This window comes from Denticeps clupeoides, chromosome 9 (genome assembly GCF_900700375.1).
Source record: "Denticeps clupeoides chromosome 9, fDenClu1.1, whole genome shotgun sequence".
In the NCBI taxonomy this organism is placed as follows: domain Eukaryota; kingdom Metazoa; phylum Chordata; class Actinopteri; order Clupeiformes; family Denticipitidae; genus Denticeps; species Denticeps clupeoides.
In genome coordinates, this window is record NC_041715.1 from 22,380,603 (window position 1) to 22,401,554 (window position 20,952).

The 20,952-nt window shown below is 39.4% G+C and overlaps 1 protein-coding gene across 1 annotated transcript in view; it reads left to right on the forward strand.

Annotated features, from left to right (window-relative positions):
- slc49a4 (solute carrier family 49 member 4) overlaps window positions 1-20,745 on the forward strand; it is a 27,945-nt gene extending 7,200 nt beyond the window's left edge. Inside the window, exons 3-9 of the mRNA XM_028990761.1 lie at window positions 5,101-5,381; window positions 6,096-6,225; window positions 11,141-11,249; window positions 14,179-14,246; window positions 17,268-17,395; window positions 18,055-18,237; window positions 19,843-20,745. Coding sequence (XP_028846594.1) covers window positions 5,101-5,381; window positions 6,096-6,225; window positions 11,141-11,249; window positions 14,179-14,246; window positions 17,268-17,395; window positions 18,055-18,237; window positions 19,843-19,958 — 1,015 coding nt within the window. The 3' untranslated portion in view covers window positions 19,959-20,745. The remainder of the gene's footprint in view (window positions 1-5,100; window positions 5,382-6,095; window positions 6,226-11,140; window positions 11,250-14,178; window positions 14,247-17,267; window positions 17,396-18,054; window positions 18,238-19,842) is intronic.
- The last annotated feature ends 207 nt before the right edge of the window (window positions 20,746-20,952 follow it).

Genomic DNA, 20,952 nt, shown 5'->3' on the forward strand with positions numbered 1-20,952 from the left:
GAGGAGGCAGAATATCTTTTTTTTTTTTTTTTTTTTTTTTTTTTTTTTTTTTTTTTTCTTTTCTTTGTCAAATCAGAATGTGATCTGACACCAAATTAGAAGTGGTTTATCCAGAGAATTTCACCTGCTAAAACTCATTTTCCCATGAGACTAGTTTGTCTACTTAAGACCTGGCATTAATGTCTTTCCACAGCTTTTAACAGGCAAGAGAACGATACCTCTCAATGCAATTCTAAATGCTCCTTTCCAGTTGCAGATGTGAAAGCCGATGTGGTCTGAGTTATCTCTCTGTATGAAACAAACTGCTTGTCCTCCAGCTTTGTTCAGAAGCAACTTGAATTCTGAAACATTTTCAGATTTCTACATATGTATAATGACCTCATAGCATATTAAGGAAAGTATCAATATTAGATAGTTATAAGTACCAAAGGTATGATCAAACTTGCAGTACCTGATTTGACTATCACATGCAGTAATAACTTTTAATCATGGCTACCAATACCGAACAGTTTCAGCTATGAGAGTTTGTGAGAGTTCAATTTGATTATGGTCATGATTCGCACCAAAACCAGACACTGACACATTTCTATTTATCTTTATTTCTTGTTCAAATGAACATGGCGCTTCTCTCTGACAGCAATCATCAGTACCCATTAAGTTAATCATCTCCTGTGGAATTAGCTTCCTATAAAACCCTGTCGTTAGTATCACCAGTATCACCTGACAAAACCCAGGTGATAGTTATAAATTAAGTTATAACTTAAAACTTATAAATTAGTGCAACAACTTACTGCATAGTGTGAATCCCAGTTTTATCTTCTTACCTACATTGTGATTCACCTGATCTGACTTGTTTTTGTGGACATTATCTAATTTTTTAAATATTAATTTAGTAAAATTATATGTATACATTTTATGTTATATTTATTTGTTATATTTATTTGTGGAATCAGTTTTACATGGCTTACATGACTTTTTTTTTTGTGTCAGACTGTAATTTATCAATAACACTGTGCAAGTGCAAATGTGTTTTGTAAAGCATTAACATATTCTGAATCACAGAACATGCCAGGCACTCTGCATACTGCTAGTAAAGTATGCGAGTACATTTGGTAAATTCAGTTCTGATTTGATAAGTGATTGCGAATTTTGAAAACACTGGCTATAAGGCCTGTACAAATGTTGACCACAAGATGGTACCATAACCCATGCTTTACTATGGCACAAATAAAGATGATTATCTTTACAGTGAAGATGATCTAATCACACATATTTCAAATACTTAGTTATGTAAATATATACACCAATAAGTTAAATATGCTTCTATAGATCAGCATTTTAACCAGGTCATAGATAAGTGGAACATGAGCCTGGTGTAGTTATATAAATAATATAGAAATTACATAACTGTCAAATAGAGGACGAGATGTAAAAAATAAATAATCAATGATCAGCACAAACCTCAAGTGCCTGTGTGTGTGTTTTTCTTTACAGTTTATTTCTTGCATACGTTCATGTAGTAAAGAATTTATTAATTGCTTGACTGTTTTAATATAATTTGGTGGTTAGACAGAGGTGGTCCTATTTAAATTTGGAATGTGTAAAACCATATTACAGGTCAGGGCCTCAGTCAGATAAATCATAGAGGTGTTTTATGGATATTCACTGATTCCCCAGGTGCTGCAGACAGTACACTGGATTCTTTTTCAGCAAGAGTACAGTAAGGGGAATTATGTACAGTATCCTAAACAGTTAGTGTTGGGAAGATTTTCATTACAATTTCAAGTTACCCTATTTAAAATATAATAGTAGTTTACTTTCATACAGTAATTGATATAGTTAATGTAACTAATTTACATTTACATTTTTTTTTTTAAATTTGAATGAATAGTCCTGGCAGTGTTTACCTTACATGTTAATGTTAATACAACTTAAGACGTTGATTTACTGTAAGACCACACAGTTATAAACCACAGCTAAATCAAATATTTAACATTCAAGAGCATTGAATAATGTGAGGAACTTTATTGTTTGTCAAAGTTCCTCTGCCCATCTCACCTCTGTCCCTGTAAACCAGCACACTTTTATGGTCAAAACACACCTTACATTTTTCTCCAGTAGACTGCCTTCCTCACGGTATTGAGGTAAGATATAATTAAATCATTATAATCAACCTTTCCTCCATCTCGGTTTCAGAGTCCACTGAAGTGCTTTGTTTTTGTTGGTCATTTTACAGCGTGCGCAAAAGCTCTATTTGCCAATCATTTTATGTTTTATTTAATTGGGAGTTTTTCTCTTGACTTCATAATGCCGGACGCTGTCTATCAAAGGAAATCCTATTGCCTGTGCTTTTCTTTTATAATGGCAGACACCAACTTTAACCCTTTAGTAATTGGTGTCAGTATACAGTATACGGACAGTCCAGCTCCAACATCCAACAGACTGGGGCAATGTCAGGACTGGCGAATCATCACATTTAACTAACAAGCTCCACTTGACAGGGATTTTTACTGTCCACACTGCTGACCGCTTCGCTTATCTAAGTGCAGCGCCAGCCTTGCCGCGTTCAGTCTCCAACTGATTTAAGTGCGCAAAATATATTATGGAAATGTTGCATGAAATATCTCACAGTATCTGTATTCGTTTGGTACTTTAGGGGGGCAGCAATCACCTTGTCACACAGGGCCATGTAGGTTTGGATTTTTTTTCTCCTTAATAATAAAAGCCATAACTTAAAAACATATATCTGTTGTTTACTTGACTAATTTAATATTTAATATATTTAATCATCTGTAACATTTAAATTTGACTAAAAGAATGATGCAAACACCTTTTCACACCATTGTATAATGATAGAAAAGCCTGTGTTTTGAGACATGATGATCAAGTCACCAGATAGGAAAACGAGTTAATTTTGGATTAACACATCCAAATTATAAACCAGCTAGTGATGATAAGGCAACTGATTTTAATGTAGTGTATTTCCTGGGAATGATAATGCTAAAAAAAGCATTATGCCTCAGCATGAGTAGTGTTGAAAGACGCATGTGAGTTATGCAGGTTATCTTCCTAGACCTGAGCCTACTTCCATGCAGTACAATGGTACAGTTGGTACATTTCTTGCACACTTACAGTATTCAACCTCTTGCATGTTGACTCAACTCCTCCCATGTGCCAAACTACAATTTAACCTTTCCCACATAGAAACTCTCTCTTGTGTTGACTTTCAGCTTCTGTCCTTACTGCATCTATTATTATTTAAGAGTTATATGTGTATTTATTATGGCTGTCAGTAGGTTAAATATTTAATCGCGATTAATCTCATGTTTGACAGTTAACCTGTCCAATGTGTAGATGACCTGTCCAACCATTTGTAATAAAATAAGAATGGAACATTGGAGAATTTAAATTTTAAGACTGTGAATGTCCAGTAATCCCTGGTGAGGACCCTGGTCCTCCATAATGTAAATCGGTCTGCAAGATGTAGCTTCTGTCTGTTGCTTCTGATATTGCAAAATCATAATTTTTTTTTTTTCCCAGTTAAATCACGATTTCGATTGTATCCCGATTTTTACATTGATTTGGAACTACAGATTTTTAAAACATTTTTTGCAAGTTACTGAACAGTACAGAACAATATAGTACAATCTATTATCCTTTTTAAAAATATAGTCTTAAAGAACATTTCTGAACATATTTTAATCATTTTGTGCAATTTTGCCAACATGTTTATTTAAAGCTAAGAATGTACCATCAGAACAAAAAACACCAAGAACAAGTCAGTTTCAAGCAATACTTTGACTTGGGAAATAAAAGTAGCTCTTGTGAACTAATGCAATTCCTAAACTATTACAGATTTATTCAACAGTCATTTTAACATGACATGACAATACCTCCTAAGGTTAAACTATAAATAAGTTCTTAAAAGGGTGAATAAAGGGTATAAATAAGAACCTAGAGGTACTTAGAGGAAAATATAGTCAATACTGTAGAATTACTTGCTGGAATGCAAAGATACTTTTGATCTAGTTGGCTAACCCTCAGAAAGTTTCCCTCAAACAGTCTCTAGCATTGAAGAGGCTCCATCCAGATCACGGCCAGGCGAGGTCATTCTTCGCATGCTGTGACCCCGTGACCTCGCAGTGCATGACTTTAGCACACCCTAATGCACTTCAGTTGGTTGAGCGTTGTTTCTATAATTAAGCGGACTAATAAATAATGTGATTTGACTGAGGAAAAAAGGGCATAGAACCACGATAGATATAGATGATACTATGATCTCTCTGCACCAACTGATCGTATACACATTGATCATTTTCAAAATCTAATTAGGTCATATTGCCCACCACTACTTTGAATCTGAACTTTCCAATTAAAAGGCATAGCTTTCTGATAGGAAAACTATGGCCCATGCAGAGGGACAGAGTAATGCATCGTGCATCAAAAAGATTTGCGCCGCTAAAATAATTTTGCATTAGTGCTTTATTAACGCGTTCATTTTGCCAGACATAGTATTCATTTAATTTATTCAGTTTTTTTATTTGTAGTGCTCAACAATATTTTGTTATGAAAATAAATCAGTATTGGCAATTGGACATCAGTATTGGCAGTTGAAAATTGAAAAATGGAATTGGCACAGAAAATTGCAATCTGTACATCGCTAGAAAATAATGCTCAAAAATGTGCTCAAACTTAGCACTGTTACCACATTTACATGTTCCCACCTTAACTAATTAAGTGCATGCGCAGTCAAAATTCAGCCCTCAGTCTCCAAAAATCGATTTTTTTAAAAGGCATGTTTGGCGTAGGATCAACTTGCATGATGTGACCTCAACGTATGAATCCTGCCTTGTTTGTTTGAAGTTTGCATGCTCTCTCTATGTCAGTGCAGGTTTCCTCCCACCATCCAAAGGCATGCACATAAATTCATGACTCTAAATGTGATTTTTATTTATTTATTTATTATTATTTTTTTGTGTGTGTGTGTGCACATCCTGCCCTGTTGCAGGATGTTCTCTGCCAGCCTGATTAGGAATAAGAGGTTTTGTATAGTGAGTGTTCTGGTGTTTACTAATGTGACTCCCTATTCTGAATCCACAGGTTAATCCATGGAGGTCAGCTGCTGAATGGTTTGGCTGGGCCAACTATCATGAGTGCCCCTCCTCTGCTCTCCACCACATGGTTTGCTCCAGACCAGAGAGCTACTGCCACGGCTGTGGCCTCTCTTGTTGGATACCTGGGATCAGCTTGCTCTTTTCTGTTTGGCCCTCTTCTGGTGCCGGCCCCCAACGAGACCACAATTTCCCCGAGCCTCTTTAATCAAGTGGTCAACTGGGACACCAACCATATCCGTGACAGGATCCAGCTAGTTCTCTATGCTGGTAAGCAACTGACATGTGCTCCTAGCATGAATCAATACCAAGAGAAATTAAGAGCTACACTACCAGATCCCGAACAAAACCAAAGGACTATGTAATAGAGCTGTAATCAGGTGTGAAAGGTTAGGCCCAGCCTGGCCTGACCCAACAAATACATCTTTTCATGCGTTACAAGCGTGACCAGAAATGTGCAGAGAAATGTTTAAAACAATTGTCAGAGGCTAACCTCCATTTCACCTCCTCAGCACTTTTATCAATCAAATCATATGGAAAGAATAGGTGCTATAGACTGGATATTCGTGTCTGCTGACTGATCATTTACCACATGAGAACTTTGCTTTCACACAACAAATAATATTTTTATACACATGTGAATCGTTTGAATACAAAGAAAAAACTAAATTACACTGAAAAAAGGGGAAAAAAAGGTGTATTGAATGCCTGGTTCCCGTACATATTTATGTGTAAGTCTGTGTTTAATGTGTTTGTGTGGGTTTGATCTCATCTGATGTCCTGATTGCTGTAATGTGTTGAGTAATGACTACTATCTTGTGAGTGCTAATTACACTAATGGCACCAACTTTCCTCCATTCAAAATGACATAAAGTGAGGAAGATTTGCCTGTTTGGTGCTTCTCGTTGACCTCTATCTGCTGATTGTGCTAGTGATGCTGTGGACAGAGTAATGAAGGTGGCTGGATGTGATTTGCTCTTGCAGAGTTCGCCATGATTGCTGTGCTCTTCACTGCAGTGCTGCTGTATTTCCCCTCGCGCCCGCCGCTGCCACCCAGCGTGGCTGCTGCCAGCCAGAGGCTCAGCTATCGGAGCAGTATCTGCAGAATGCTGAGGTAGGTTTCTGAACACCACTCTTGGTCAGTGGTCCACCCCCCAGGGGTCACATTAACACGAACACAAATTTCCGGTCTATAGTACCTATCCTTTGGTAAAGGGATTGGTAAAAGTGTTTCACATGCTGGAAATTTGTTTTTTAAACATTTTTATTAAATGTTTTTGGAATTCTGGGCCACCATAGTCAAGGGATTCATTTTAATTATTGCAAGAGAGATGCGAAAATGGAGGCAGGGGTGCTTCAGGCTTCAAACAATTTGGGAGCCTTTGGTCTTAATAGTAATCAATGTGTCCAAATTCTGAAGCTGTGTCCAATTTACAAACAATAGTTAAAACAATTAAATATAGAATAAAATAGAGAACAGAGTAAAAAAAAAAAAGTTCAAAACATGTACTTTTGCTTTATTAAAAAAAAAAAGTTTTGAAATGGCGCAGCCAGAGCCCAAACACAAATTCAATTGAAAATGATTTTTTAATGTTTGTATTTTACCATTAAGAGATTTTAGTGCACATTAGTGCACGGGACAACAAATCAATACATTGATTTTTAAAACATTTTTTGCATGCTACTGAACAGTACAGAACAGTATAATACAATCTATTATCCTTTTTAAAAATATAGTCTTAAAGAACATTTCTGAACATATTTTAATCATTTTGTGCAATTTTGCCAACATGTTTATTTAAAGCTAAGAATATACCATCAGAACAAAAAAAAGAACAAGTCAGTTTCAAGCAATACTTTGACTTGGGAAATAAAAATAGCTCTTATGAACTAATGCAATTCCTAAACTATTACAGATTTATTCAACAGTCATTTTAACATGACATGACAATACCTCCTAAGGTTAAACCATAAATAAGTTCTTAAAAGGGTGAATAAAGGGTATAAATAAGAACCTAGAGGTACTTAGATGAAAAAAAAATATATAGTCAATACTGTAGAATTACTTGCTGGAATGCAAAGATACTTTTGATCTAGTTGGCTAACCCTCAGAAAGTTTCCCTCATACTTCAGAGTGTCTAAAGCCCACTTAATAGCTTAACACTCCTTCTGCCCCATCGAGTATAGAGTTTCACCAGGAAAAAGCTTATCACTAACGTATTGAATCGGACGTCGGTGCACTCTCTCCCCTGCAACAGTACAGTTCCAAGGCCAAACCCTGAGGCATCAGTCTGGATCGTAAAGGCAAGGTCGAAGTTGGGACTCTGCAAGACTGGACAGTCACACAAACAGTTCTTAAGATCCTGAATAGCTTTTTCGCATTTCTCCCACCACTTTATTAGGGCTTGCCATGCGTGTCAGATCAGTCAACACCTCGTCCTGTATAGAGATGTTTGGTATAAACATCCTATACAATCCCCCTACTAAACCCAAATAGGAACTTACCCCCTTATTTGTAGTGGGTAGAGGACAACTCTGGACCGCTTCCACCTTGTCCACCTAAGTCCTAATGTTCCCCAATCCCAGAATATACCCATATAACACATTTCAGACTTAGACAGTTGACATTTGTGTGCATTCACTACCAACCCTGCCTTCTGAATTATCTCAGGTGATCAGTCCAAGATGAACTATATATCACCATGTCATCGATGTACACTGCAGCACCCCTCAACACCACATCCAACAGGCACTGAAAGGTTGCAGCAGCACCATGCAATCCAATAGGCATGGCTGTAAAAGGGAATAATCCAGTAGGAGCTCCTGTTCATAGGCGAGTGTGTTACCCGCTAGGCTACTACCACCCCCTACTACCTTACCCCCTACCACTGAGAGGTAAGTAGCTTTACCCAGTCACTTGATTAACTCATCCACCTGGTACATCGGGTATGGGTCAAAAGCAGAGATGGGGCAGCGGTGGCCTAGCGGTTAAGGAAGCGGCCCTGTAATCAGAAGGTTGCCGGTTCAAATCCCGTTCCGCCAAGGTGCCACTGAGGTGCCACTGAGCAAAGCACCGTCCCCACACACTGCTCCCCGGGCGCCTGCTCAATCAGGGTGATTGGATAAATGCTAAGGGCAAATTTCACTGTGTGCACCGTGTGCTGTGCTGCTGTGTATCACATGTGACAATCACTTCACTTTTTTTTCTTTTTTTGAGATGCCATTGAGTTTTGAAAAATTCACTCAAAACCATAGCCCCCCATCCTTCTTTGGGACTAGTACCACCGGGTTACACCAGAGGACAGAACAATCACACCAATCTCCTCAGCCTCCTGCTTCAAGGCGGGGATTACTTTTGTCTGCACCCGGTAGGACATGAGACGAAAGGGCCCTGGGGTGGTCATTGTAATGTCATGCTGAACCAAAGTTCACAAAGAGATCACCTGCCGTAACTCCACTTGATACCTTTCTGCCAGGTGCCATCCATCTGTGGGTGGGAAGGCACGGTTCGAAGACCCCAAATCCCCAACAATGATTAGACCTGCTTCATAAACCGCGATGTGACGCTGGTCCCATGATCAGTAAGGATCTCACAGGGCTCCTCCACCCTTGAAAAAACTGAATTTAAACAATTAGTCACTTGCCGAGACTTAACATTTCTCAAAGGGAAAGCCTCAGCATTGCGAGTAGCGTAATCATGTCACTAACATGTAACCACATCCATGGCAATTCGGGTACGGGGGACATCAATAATAGGAAGGTTCACTAATGGCATATTAAGACCCCTACATGTGCAGGTGGTTTGCTGGCACCCCGGACATGATCTTAAATAATGACTCCGGCAACAACTCCTCTCCCTCTGCATTCACCCTCGTCATCCTCCCCTCCTTTACCACTCTCTGCTCCCCTCACAACGGCGCTTGTTACCTGCTCCTCCTCAACAACCATTTGAAACCATGCAAGGTGGGGTCAATCTTCTGCAACTGCCTAAATTGACCATCCTCCTACAGTCTCCTAATAAAAGACAGTTTTCAGACATCAGCACATGCTGTCAGCAAAGACGTGGTGCAGTTCTCTAGCATTAATTATCACATTTTAACTGTGCAACTTGACTGGGCCGCCCTGTCCTGTGCCCTGTTATGGAGCCAGGATGACCTTTGTTTTCAAGCTGACTAAAATATATATGTTTCCTTGTTTTTTTTAAGTGGACTCCAGATGTATTTTTGTGACAAACAAGCTGCTGCAGATGTTCCAGTGTAATGCAAGGTTCTGTTCTTATGGGAACTGGATGCTTTTCCCCACAGTTTTATTCTCTTTTATTCATTTTATAAGAGGATAAAGTGGGGGTGGACAGTGTTTGATGATGTAACATCCAACTGTAAGCTAGGCGCCTGCTGATAGGCAGCGCTCCAGCCTCGTACAGCATCCACACAGAGCCCCAGGGGCTGGCCATGATCATGCATGCAGGACAGGCCTACAGGGCTAGAGCTTTTTCTGGCTCCGTGGTCTGTGCGAGTGTGTGTGACCTGTTTAGTTCCCTCTGGTGGGACCTGGTGCAACCCATCACAGCCCCAGCTTCTGCCATGGGTGTTAAAATTCTGTGGAATTTTCTGGTCCACAGGGTCATCAGCCACATAGCTATTGATCTTATTTAATCATCATATTATATCATATTATATCATCCCCAACCCTGCACTGACACCATTTGCAGGCTCACTCTACCCTGAAGGGGGTCCCTCTCTGTATCACTCCTTCCCAACGTTTCCTCCTTTCTTTTTTTCTCTCTCCTAGAGTTTTTTTTGTGTGGAGTTTTTCCTTGTGTGCAGAAGGGTCAAGTGTGGGGGGTGTCAACTGTAGGGCCTGTCAAAGCCCATTGAGACATACTGTATGTGATTTTGGGCTATATAAGAAATACATATTGTTGTTGTTGTTGTTGTTATCTTAGCATTTTCACAGATTAAGCATTTCCTTCTATTTTAGCTGAAAAAACTAACATATAGGGTCAGTTTCCCATTGTGAGTATTGATTTTCATGCAAGCTGCAACATTATTTAAAAGAGGAAATACAGATGTAACACAAATACTGTATAGTGGTTGCTGTTTTCCCAACCAGGGACTAGTGTCATCTAAGAGAAGTGCATGCCACTGTCTTATAAGATGAACAGATCGAAATTTTGTGTCCTCTGTCAGACAGTACAAGGTCTTCTTTGTTGCATGCCTGAGCTCTTTTTCGTGATGATATATGACAAGCCACAATAGAACAGAAGAGGGAAATATGCTACTCCAAATCCAACAAAAAATTAGATACAGACATTTTAAAACATTGGCAAAGAAGTATGCTTATGAAGTCTTATTATTCAAACATGGTTATGTTGTGGGATTTGCATCCACCAATATGAGCTCACAGCCACAGTGAGACACACAGTCCAGCAGTTTTGACTCCTTATAAACAATTGTTGTTGGCAGAACAAGGTGACTTGTCAGAATTCTGCCCGTGTGCCATGAGCCACAAGGTTCTTTTTCAGATGATTGTAATTGTGAACATGAGTGATTTGGAGGTAGATTAAAGCCTCTGCATAGTGACAGGTGTTAGACATGGCGTGTGGATGCCTAGTGGAGCTGATTGCTTTTCACCCCCCACCCTCATTTGCCTTGTGGGAGGTTCAAAGGCTGAATTTGTCCAGTCTCAGCCCTGTGGATCTATGTGAAGTGGGCAGCAAGTTATAGGAGACACAACCAGGCTATGTTGCACATATTTGTGCCCTTTTAAAATAATAATAAATAACAGCACACTGTTTTTGGTATTTTGTAACTGGCTTAAGAGTTGAGTACATTTAACAGAATCAGAATCGTTTATTTCCCAAGAATGCGAGTGAACACATACAAGAAAAAAATAATACATAAAGTATAAATAGTACATAAAGTGCAAGGTGTGTGACAATTCGGCTGTTTATCAGGGTGATGGCGAGGGGAGAGAATAAAAAAAAAAACTGAGTAATGCATGTTGCAATGTTTTTCTGCCCTTTGCAGTAACCTGCGGTTCATCATGATTGCACTGGCCTATTCCATTCCCACTGGGGTGGTAGCAGGCTGGTCTGGTGTCCTGGACATGATCCTCACCCCTGCCCGTGTCAGTCAGGTAAGGAAACCCTCACTCAACACAAGGAACCAAGCCACAGAGTAATTTTGCTGCTTTTCATTTAAAACCCATTCAATTCATTTCAAGCATCATTATGTTAAATATGAAGTTATTGGAAAAGTTAGAGAAGTATCGAGATTACTTTTTCCCCTGTTGAAGTTACCAAATCTTTTTCAGTGGAGAATTTGTTGCTAATGCGTGTGACCACTGGCATTCATGTGTTAACTCAGTATTTAATGGGGCTTGTTTTAAAAGTGTATAGGAACCCCACCCACATTGATCAGTATATGATGTTTCACTCAAGACCCTGCATCATAGAGCAGAGAATGTTCCCACCACCACAGAAGCCAAAAATAAGGAAGACAGGCATCTGAAGACAGCCCTTAAATCATGTGGATATCCCAAGTGAGCCTTAAACAAGGCAGGACACTCTTCTAGCAAAAGGACCACAGAACAACCTTATTCCATATATGTCTGGTGTGTCTTAAGGACTGAAAAGGATTTTTGGAAAACACCTCATACCTGTCCACTTCAAAGCCACTAACACACTGAGACAGAGGCTTGTCCATCCCAAAGACCAGATACCAAAACAGAAGAAGAGCAATGTAGTTTATGTTGTTCAGTGCTGTGAAGAGTGCTCTGAGCTGTACATTGGAGAAACCAAGCACCTGCTACACAGGAGGATGGCCCAGCACAGAAGGAGCAACACCTTGGCCAGAATCAGCTTTGTACCTTTATCTGAAGGACAAAGGACACTAATTTATGGACCAAAACTTACAAATACTGGCTGGAGAAGATTGGCGGCTTGAGATTGGGGTAACTTTGAGCTAATTGAGGGAAACTTTGGATGTGCAAATAAACAACCCAACAACGTGGAGGCCTTCAATCTACCATGCTGCCCTTTCATCCATCCCCAGGAAGATCAGGCCCAATTTACACGTCCATCAGGTTGGTCACACTTAATGGGGGCAGGAGGAACTGCCAGGGGTGGAGCTGTTACATCTTAAAACTTCCCTGCACCCCCAATTCATCGTCCCAAACCCTTTTTAAACAGTGTCCTGTGTAATCTGTGGGGTGGTTGTAGCCTAGTGGGTAACACACTCTCCTATGAACCAGAAGACCCAGGTTCAAATCCCACGTACTACCATTGTGTTGAAGTTGGGGGTGCCTAGTGTGGCCCTTTAAGCCTGGCAAAAGATGTTAACTTTTAGCCTCCAACTGTCACAAGTCGCATCCCCAAGTGACAAGGCAAAAGCGTGGTTATGACTAACTGGAGGATGAATAGAGGTACATAGCAGACCGCAGTACTTCTTAATTTGTTGTCATACTGAGTGTCCAGTTAAGAATAATTTTCTTTTTGTGAACTGACTCCACTCTGTTCAGTGGCAACTCAAGTAGGGGTGTCTAATTAGGCCCCCCCATTTTATTCTGCATCATGCCTAGCACCAAGTGACATACATTAACGTTTGTGCCAATTAACTGTGTATCCTGAGACTTCATCAAAATACTTTATTACGTCTAGTAAACTGGGAGGCCGGGTTGAGATCGAACATGCCCCCACTTGTATAGTATGAGAAAAGATGCTGGTCCTGCATCTGATTAAATAAGATTGTATTATATTCATGGGGGCAGTGGTGGCCTAGCGGTTAAGGAAACGGTCCTGTAATCAGAAGGTTGTCGGTTCGATTCCCGATCCGCCAAGGTGCCACTGAGGTGCCACTGAGCAAAGCACCGTCCCCACACACTGCTCCCCGGGCGCTTGTCATGGCTGCCCACTGCTCACTCAGGGTGATGGGTTAAATGCAGAGGACAAATTTCACTGTGTGCATCGTGTGCTGTGCTGCTGTGTATCACATGTGACAATCACTTCACTTCACTTTCTTTTTTTTTTTTTTATATTTCAGTTTACGAATGTTTGGTAATGTGGTGGAGGTGGAGGGCAGTGGTGGCCTAGTGAGTAAGAAATAACCAGGGTTGCGGGTTCAATTCCTATTCCAGGTTCCACCGAGGTACCCTGATTTAGGGTGCAGAGGATGCAGAGGAGTGCAAATGGTGTTGTGTGCACCATGTGGTCTACAAACAACAGCACAACAACAAATAACATTCACTTTTAAACAGATTCCAATTGTGCTAATTCATTTTCAGTTTCCAAAAGTTTTTTTTCTTTACATTACTTTATTTTATTTTGCAGACGCTTTTATCCAAATTTTATCCCTTTTATCCATTTTTTCGTTACTCATTGAGGATTCAAAAGAGATTGCATGTCCCCTGGTCACAGTCTTGAAAGCCTCCCACAAAGTCTGTCACCTCCAGAATTATCATTGGTTTTATGGAATTGCTTAGAGAGATCTTAGAGGAAATAAACTGGTTACATGGATAAGAAAGCAATGAGTTATGGTAAATATTGAGATGTTCAGAAATCAAAATATTGTGATATGCAGAAGAGCAACAAAGCGGCACAGTAATCAGAAGGTTGCTGGTTCAAATCCCGATCCGCCAAGGTGCCACTGAGGTGCAACGCACCGTCCCCACACACTGCTCCCCGGGCACCTGTCATGGCTGCCTACTGCTCACTCAGTGATCGTTTAAAAGCAGAGGACACATTTCGTTGTGTGCACCATGTGCTGTGCTGCAGTGTATCACAATGACATTCAATGACATTCACTTTTCAGCATTAAATATTTTCCTCACTATGTGGATTTTCTTCCTGATTGTATACTTGTAAAATGGTAATGCTTAAGTATTTTATTGCATTTTATTTAAACAAATACAAAATTTGTCGTATCACATGTTTAATTGTATAAAAATGGCTTGTGGAAGGTTTCATGTTCTCTTTTTTATTTTTATTTTAATACCATCTGCCGTTTTAGCATCTTCATGGCTGACGAGTCCTCAGACATGACAAGCATCCCTCCCTTCCTGTTTACAGGTTGATGCAGGCTGGATCGGATTCTGGTCTACTGTTGGGGGATGTGTGTTCGGAGTAGCCATGGCAAGGTAAGCTGAGTAAAAGCTCAGTAATTCACTAATGTCCTGAGCTCTTCTTAACAACTCATAATCAAATTCAGATCTGATTTGCTTCAATCTAATTAGGTAAATTTGGCTTTTATAATATAAATGTACTGATTGATGGACGCTTTACTCAGGAGGAGAAGTGTGTAGTCAACAGTAGGTAAGAATCTGCTTACAAAAGCGTGAAGGTAGGTGGTGCTCAGCAGTTGGAACATAGCATGACTGATTGATGGCTACAGACATCCCTCTCTTGCCACTTCACTGGAGGCAGATGTGGGGAAAACAGAGAATTTTAAAAAGCAGCAACAGAACTTATTGGTGTCTTTTTTTATGTGAATGAGATTGCGAGGTAGGAAAAGTTGGCACAAGATGCAAATCAGTAATTTTAGTCCCATAATGTTTTACACATTAGACAGTTGAACCAAACAGGGCACACAGATTGTGACCAGTTTGGTCTCACATGCAATTTTTTGATTTTGTGCCACTAGTGTTGTTTTTGTGACAAAATATGTCAACCAATCTTTTTAATGTAATGAAGACGAGAAATAAATTCTGATCATGTGACTATAACTTTAACCAATTCTATCATATTTGTCAATATTGTTGACAAATAAAAGTGAGACTAAATATGGTTTACAAGATAAAATAAAGTGTCCCTTCATTTTTTCGTTGACGAGACCTTATTTCCCCTTGTTTAATCACATTTTTGCATTACAGTTTCTGTTTCCTCTGTCTCCCATCCTGTACCCACCCAATACCCAAATGCGGCATTAATTAGATTTCTTTACAATGTGTTCTCAAAAAACAAATCAGCACATCCTCATTGTCTAGAATGAATGTAGAATGTTCTTGAGCCTATAAAGTAGCAATAATAATAATTTATCAGGGCTCTCAAGTGTCACACATTGAGCCTGAGACACATGCATTTCAGCAAGCTCACATGCCACAAATGCCATTTATCATGCTTAGAAATTATTAACTTTGTCGCACAGAACTTCCTACAGCGTGTTTTACAAACAAGCTTTCAGCTTCAACCATGTGTTCCATGAATGCTTAGCACTGCTGTGTGATTCGTGAATCACCTGGATCCATTAAATAATTAATGTCACAATTGTGAGGTCTCCATTGAGCCGAATCCTTTGAGTCCGAATTACACCATGTCTAAATTATAAAGTCTGTCACATAAATACATATAATCATTATATCTTATCATTTAAAACATCAATTATTCCATAATATTGCATTACTTAGTTTCTTAGTGAATTGGGATCGCTATGAGAGCGGTTGGTGAAGGTCACAATCATTAAACATGCCTGTGTGCAGTTAACTATAAATAAATATTTAATTAATCTAAAAATAAAAACCAAAAAATGTAAGTTGATTGTATAAGACCTTTTACCGTTCATATCCTGTCACTCTTAAGATCTCCCAGGGTGCATTGATTAAGGATCGTTTCTGTTTCCATTTGAACTGTCCCTCCCCTATGGCTTGAATAAAATTTGGTTTACAGCTATGGTGTTCACTGCTGATCTCAGTGTTATATGAATCAACACAATAAAGTACTTGAGTATTCTGTGCTTGATCAGTCAGAGCTACCATAAACATATCACATAATAATGATAATGATAATTCTTTGGTATATTGAGCTCAGCTCTGTTATTCACATTTTCCATTTCAAATGAAATGGAAAGATTTGCAGCATGTGGGGTCTGCACTGGCTGAGCAGGAACTCTATGTTCTAGAAAACAAGTGAGGAGGTTTGTTACAGCCCTGACTGCTGTCCAGGCATCAGAATTGTGAGTTTTGCTCTCTGGTGGTGGTGTATGAGAGAGAATCTTTCATCAAGCAGCTGCCTGCCTCTGGCCTTGGGATTAATGACTAAATCCCTCACTTCCTTTTGATAATCCCGTTAAGATAAAAAATGAACTAGGATTCCACACTGAGTTCTGCTGAAGCAGTGGCTTGCTGCCTAGTTGCTTTGGCAGAACATATGTTGCTGGTGGGAAAATAACATATTTGTTATTCATATAATTGAGTCTCTTAATATCCTCATAGCAGATGGGCTGAAATACATATTTCTGACCAGTGGTCTTTCGTTACTGCACTTGCAACCAGTATAGGAAACCACAGTCATACAGAATATGTAATACCTCAATTACTCAATACATTTTTTGTACATGTCTGCTGAAATAAATCACACAGTAGTTACACTAGGTCCTCATAAATTTTTTAAGAAGAAAGGATGACAGATTTTATTATGGTAATGTTTTTTAGAGCTTATACAGACTGGGGGAGGTATAAAAATCTTGTTCTGAAATTAAATATCTCACCTACAGTCTCATTTCCCATTTTTCACAGAAAGTCGCCCAACCTATGACAAATTCAAATTGGATTTCAGGTTTTTTGCCTGGCTTCTGTGGCCTCCAGTTCTGTTGCGTCAAATTTTTTTTTATTACCGAATGCATTAGATGTTGACCTGTCACTTGTTTCATGATTTAAAGATGTGTTTTTTTGGTGATTGTTCTGTTGAAAACCAGATGGGATGGCATGTCAATACAGAATAATGTGGTAGCCAAGCTGGTCAACTGTGCCTTGGATTGGGTGGATCTGAAATTTGGACAGATTTCCATTGGTTTACCATTCCTTGTGTATTTTGGCCAAGCAACTCTCTGAAACATTTTCTGGTTTCTACATAATTCCATATGTGTTTCTTCATAGTTTGGAGTTTGTCAGTCTTCATTTACAATGTGGAAAGTAAGAGAAAATAAAGGAAAAACATTGAATGATACAATGATAAGGGGTGTCCAAACTTTTGACTCATACTGTACATTGTCCACTTCTCATTGGCCACTGTCAGATTTTCATCTTTCTACATAATAATTTTGAACAAGATAATCAAGGATCCTTTGTATGAATGTGTTTGCTTGATAGTGTTACGACTCTAATTCATTTCTCCATTATTCCTTTCATTGCGCTATTAATGTTACTGAGTTTTTCTTCTTTTAGGTTTGCTGACTCCATTCGGGGAATGCTGAAGCTCATCTTGGTTCTGATGTTGGCAGGAGCCTCACTGGCAGCTACCTGGTTTACCCTTACCTGCTTGAGCAGTGTAACTCACTTACCCTTAACCAAAGGTATGCAGAGGGAACAGCAATCGGGTGCAGAAGATGTGGCTATTTCTACCCTGTGACTGTTAACAACTTTTGTTAATTATGCAGAAGAGCACAGCACAGCATCTCTAATTAGTGCTGGAAATAACAAACAGCTCAAGGCACGAAGCAGACACAGCCGAGATTCAGAAATGAGCTAAATGTTCTGAAAGCTAATTTTGTAACACATATTGTCTTAATTGGATTTTTTCTCAATCGTTGAGTTGAATGTCAATGATATCTATACAGTGATCACTTTGAAGTCAAAAAGAATGTTGTGACCCATTAAACCCTGTTAAGTGTCACCCCTGTTTTTTAAGATTCAGCTCAGATGGACAGACCCAAATTCAAAAGACCACAACTGCCACATGAATTGGTCCTTGTAGTATCTCAAAGTATCAGAGGGTTAAATCTGTGAACTGTGCATTACCTTTCTCAACCTGTAGTTGGGACCATAAAAATACGTAGATCACAGACACAAAATTTAAGTTTTTAAATGGTATGCCATGTTATGATTTTAGTGAAGGTATGGTGCTTAAAAATAGTTCTGAAAATAGCTTTGAAGCCCTCACTGTGTGGTGTCCTGTATATACAATGATAAAACTAAACACGTTTGAACTCCCCTTCTGTCTTCTGTCCCACAGCCACACTCTACACTTCCTGCATCCTTCTGGGCATCTTCATCAACAGCAGTATTCCCATATTCTTTGAGCTCTTCATTGAAACGGTCTACCCAGTGCCTGAAGGGATCACCTGTGGTGTGGTCACGTTTCTCGGAAACCTCTTCACAGGCCTTCTGCTTTTTTTCCTCACGTGCTACCCCACAGGTACTTAATGTTTTCCCATCCCATTTTTGTTGTATGCAGAATGAGCTAATCAGTCATAGTTGCACTGTGAAATGTAGGTATAGGTGGAGAAGAGTGCATTGGGGCAGTGTTGGCCTAGCAGTTAAGGAAGCGGCCCCGTAATCAGAAAGTTGCCAGAAAGGTGCCCACTGCTTCCTGGGCACCTCTCATGGTGATGGGTTAAATGCAGAGGAGGATTTCATTGTGTGCACTGTGTGCTGTGCTGCAGTGTTCCACAATGACAATCACTTCACTTTTACTTTCATTTGTCATGTTGATTTACAAACTAGTTTTCTAACCAGGAGACTTTTAAGTCTCATGTAGCATCAAGATGATTTCAGATTTAAGTACCGGCCTGCCGCTGTCATGTCAGAATAGTAGAGCTTAATGCCACCCATAACTGGCCTGTCATTACTTTTCTCCAGGGTGGTAGTAGCCTAATCACAGGTTCAAACCCCACTTACTATCATTGTGTCCTTGAGCAAGACTGTGGTAGAAATGCTAATTTTCTAACGCTACCCTTTCTTTTTTTGTAGTTGAATGTTTTCCCTGTAATTTGTCATTTCTAATTTCCCCAAAGTTCCATGTTTTAAAAATGAATTGTGATATTGAATATAGCAGATTTGTACCAGCAAATCTGTTATGGTGGCTAATCATCCCTTGATTAAGCCATGTGATGAATGCACTATAAAGTATGCAAGACGTTGTAGTAATAATGAACTGACGTTATATGTGCTGTTGCAGTCGCTAGCCTTCCGAATTGCATTTCTTCTATTTTATTGCGTCAACCTATTGTTTAGAAAGATGGTAATATCATGTATGTGTTGGCGACAGCATTCTGCCTGTATTATTGTGTGCGTACTTACTAGGTAAGGAAGCAGACTCGTAACCGGAATGTTGCAGGTTCGCATCCTGAACCGCCAAGGTGCCACTGAGCAACGTCTCGTCCCCACACAGCTTTATTGCTTCTTTAATCAGCACAACTTATTCAGCTCTACTAGAATAATTAAGAGGGGTTTTCTAATAATGAATGAATCTATTGAGGTGACAGACATGGGTTAATGAACACAGCATTTGACAGGAAATCTAGACTTATTATTGCTGATAAGGTGTCACTCTACGTGTATGCAGATATCAACAGTGTCTGGACAGTTTTAATGTCTTTTTAAAAAATAACATTTCAAAATGACCCTTAATTTTTAAATGTTAATGCATGTTAGTTCCTGGTGCTTTTCAATTTCAAGTGCGAGAGAACAAAGTGGAAATCCGCTCTTCGAGATGTTGGCTTAATTATTTATGGAATTGAACCCAGTTGCCCAAGGCTTCAGAAGGGAAGAGAACTGTGTGTGCTCTTTCATCACAATATGTCATAGACATCATAGTGCACAGAAGGGTTTGAAAGGTTTTTAGGTGTCTCTTTTTTCGTCTGCTATCTATAGTCATTGTTTGGAAACGTCTTGTGAAGGAATTTCTGCCGTGACAGGAATATTCCCACTGCCAACAGCATCAGAGAAGTTTATTACAGGTGACTGTGTCTCTGTGTGTGAAGGCTGATCTCTGCATGTGTGCATCTCTGTGTCTCCTCAGATCTAACCTGGCTGAACTGGTGTCTGACTGGCTCGTGCGTCTTCAGCCTCCTCCTCATCCTCTTTTTTAGGGAGTCTTATGACCGCCTCTACCTGGATGTCTTTGTTTCTGTCTGATGTGACTGGAATTTTTTATAAAAAAATAAATGTAAATTACACAAAGAAGAGAATCTATAAGAGGAAGCGAGTGGGCGTCCTACAGTTTTTTAATAACAGTAACATGGTAGAAGAGGTTGGACATTTTACTCTGCCTGTCCCAGGAGCTCAGCATGCCAACATCATCATCATCTCTCCCAACTCCTCTGGGACTTTGAATTGACAGGCTTGGAACAACTTCCTATTTAGTTTTTTTTTTCTGTCATGGATTTTTTTTTTTTTTTGTAGTAAGGACACTTTAAGTGTGGGAACAGGGGTGTGGTCAGCAGATCCATTTGTTTTTGTACATTTGTACATGAACTCAACCTCACATTTGATAAGCCTTTTTCATATTTTAACCTTGTTTTTATATAATAGCTGTAATTGTTCTTACGTTATTTATTTGAACGAGCCAAACACTAACAATGCCAGTGACAATGTAGGCTGTCATTTGGTGCCATCTATTCTGACCTGAGTTTGGAGTAAGGGTCTGGGTGTGGCTTCTTTCTCACCCCACTTCAGTGAATCATCATTTCCCCCTTTGAAATGAAACTTGTGTCTGGTGTCCTAATTTAAATGTTGCCTTAACTTTGACTCTTTCTTTCTTTATCTCTGTCCCATTCTTCACCAACACCTTCATTGTGACCTTGCTGTGTCCGGTTCACTCACCTGTGGTTTTGTTCTGGGTTGTTTCGTTGTCTGTGCTCTTTTCTGCTAGATTGCACCTTATTGCAAAGACCTTTTGTAAAATAAAAGCAGTCTTATTTCATTCCTTTTGTTTATACCTTTTTTTGTGAGGAGAAATATAGTACAAATATTAACAAGTATATTCTCAACACTATATACACAACTAAATATATACACTGTATGGACACAGGTATTTATTGATTGTTAATTATTGAATTCAGGTGTTTTAATCAGAGCAAATGCCACATGCGTGTAAAATAAAGCAAAAGGCCATGATCCCTTCTAAATA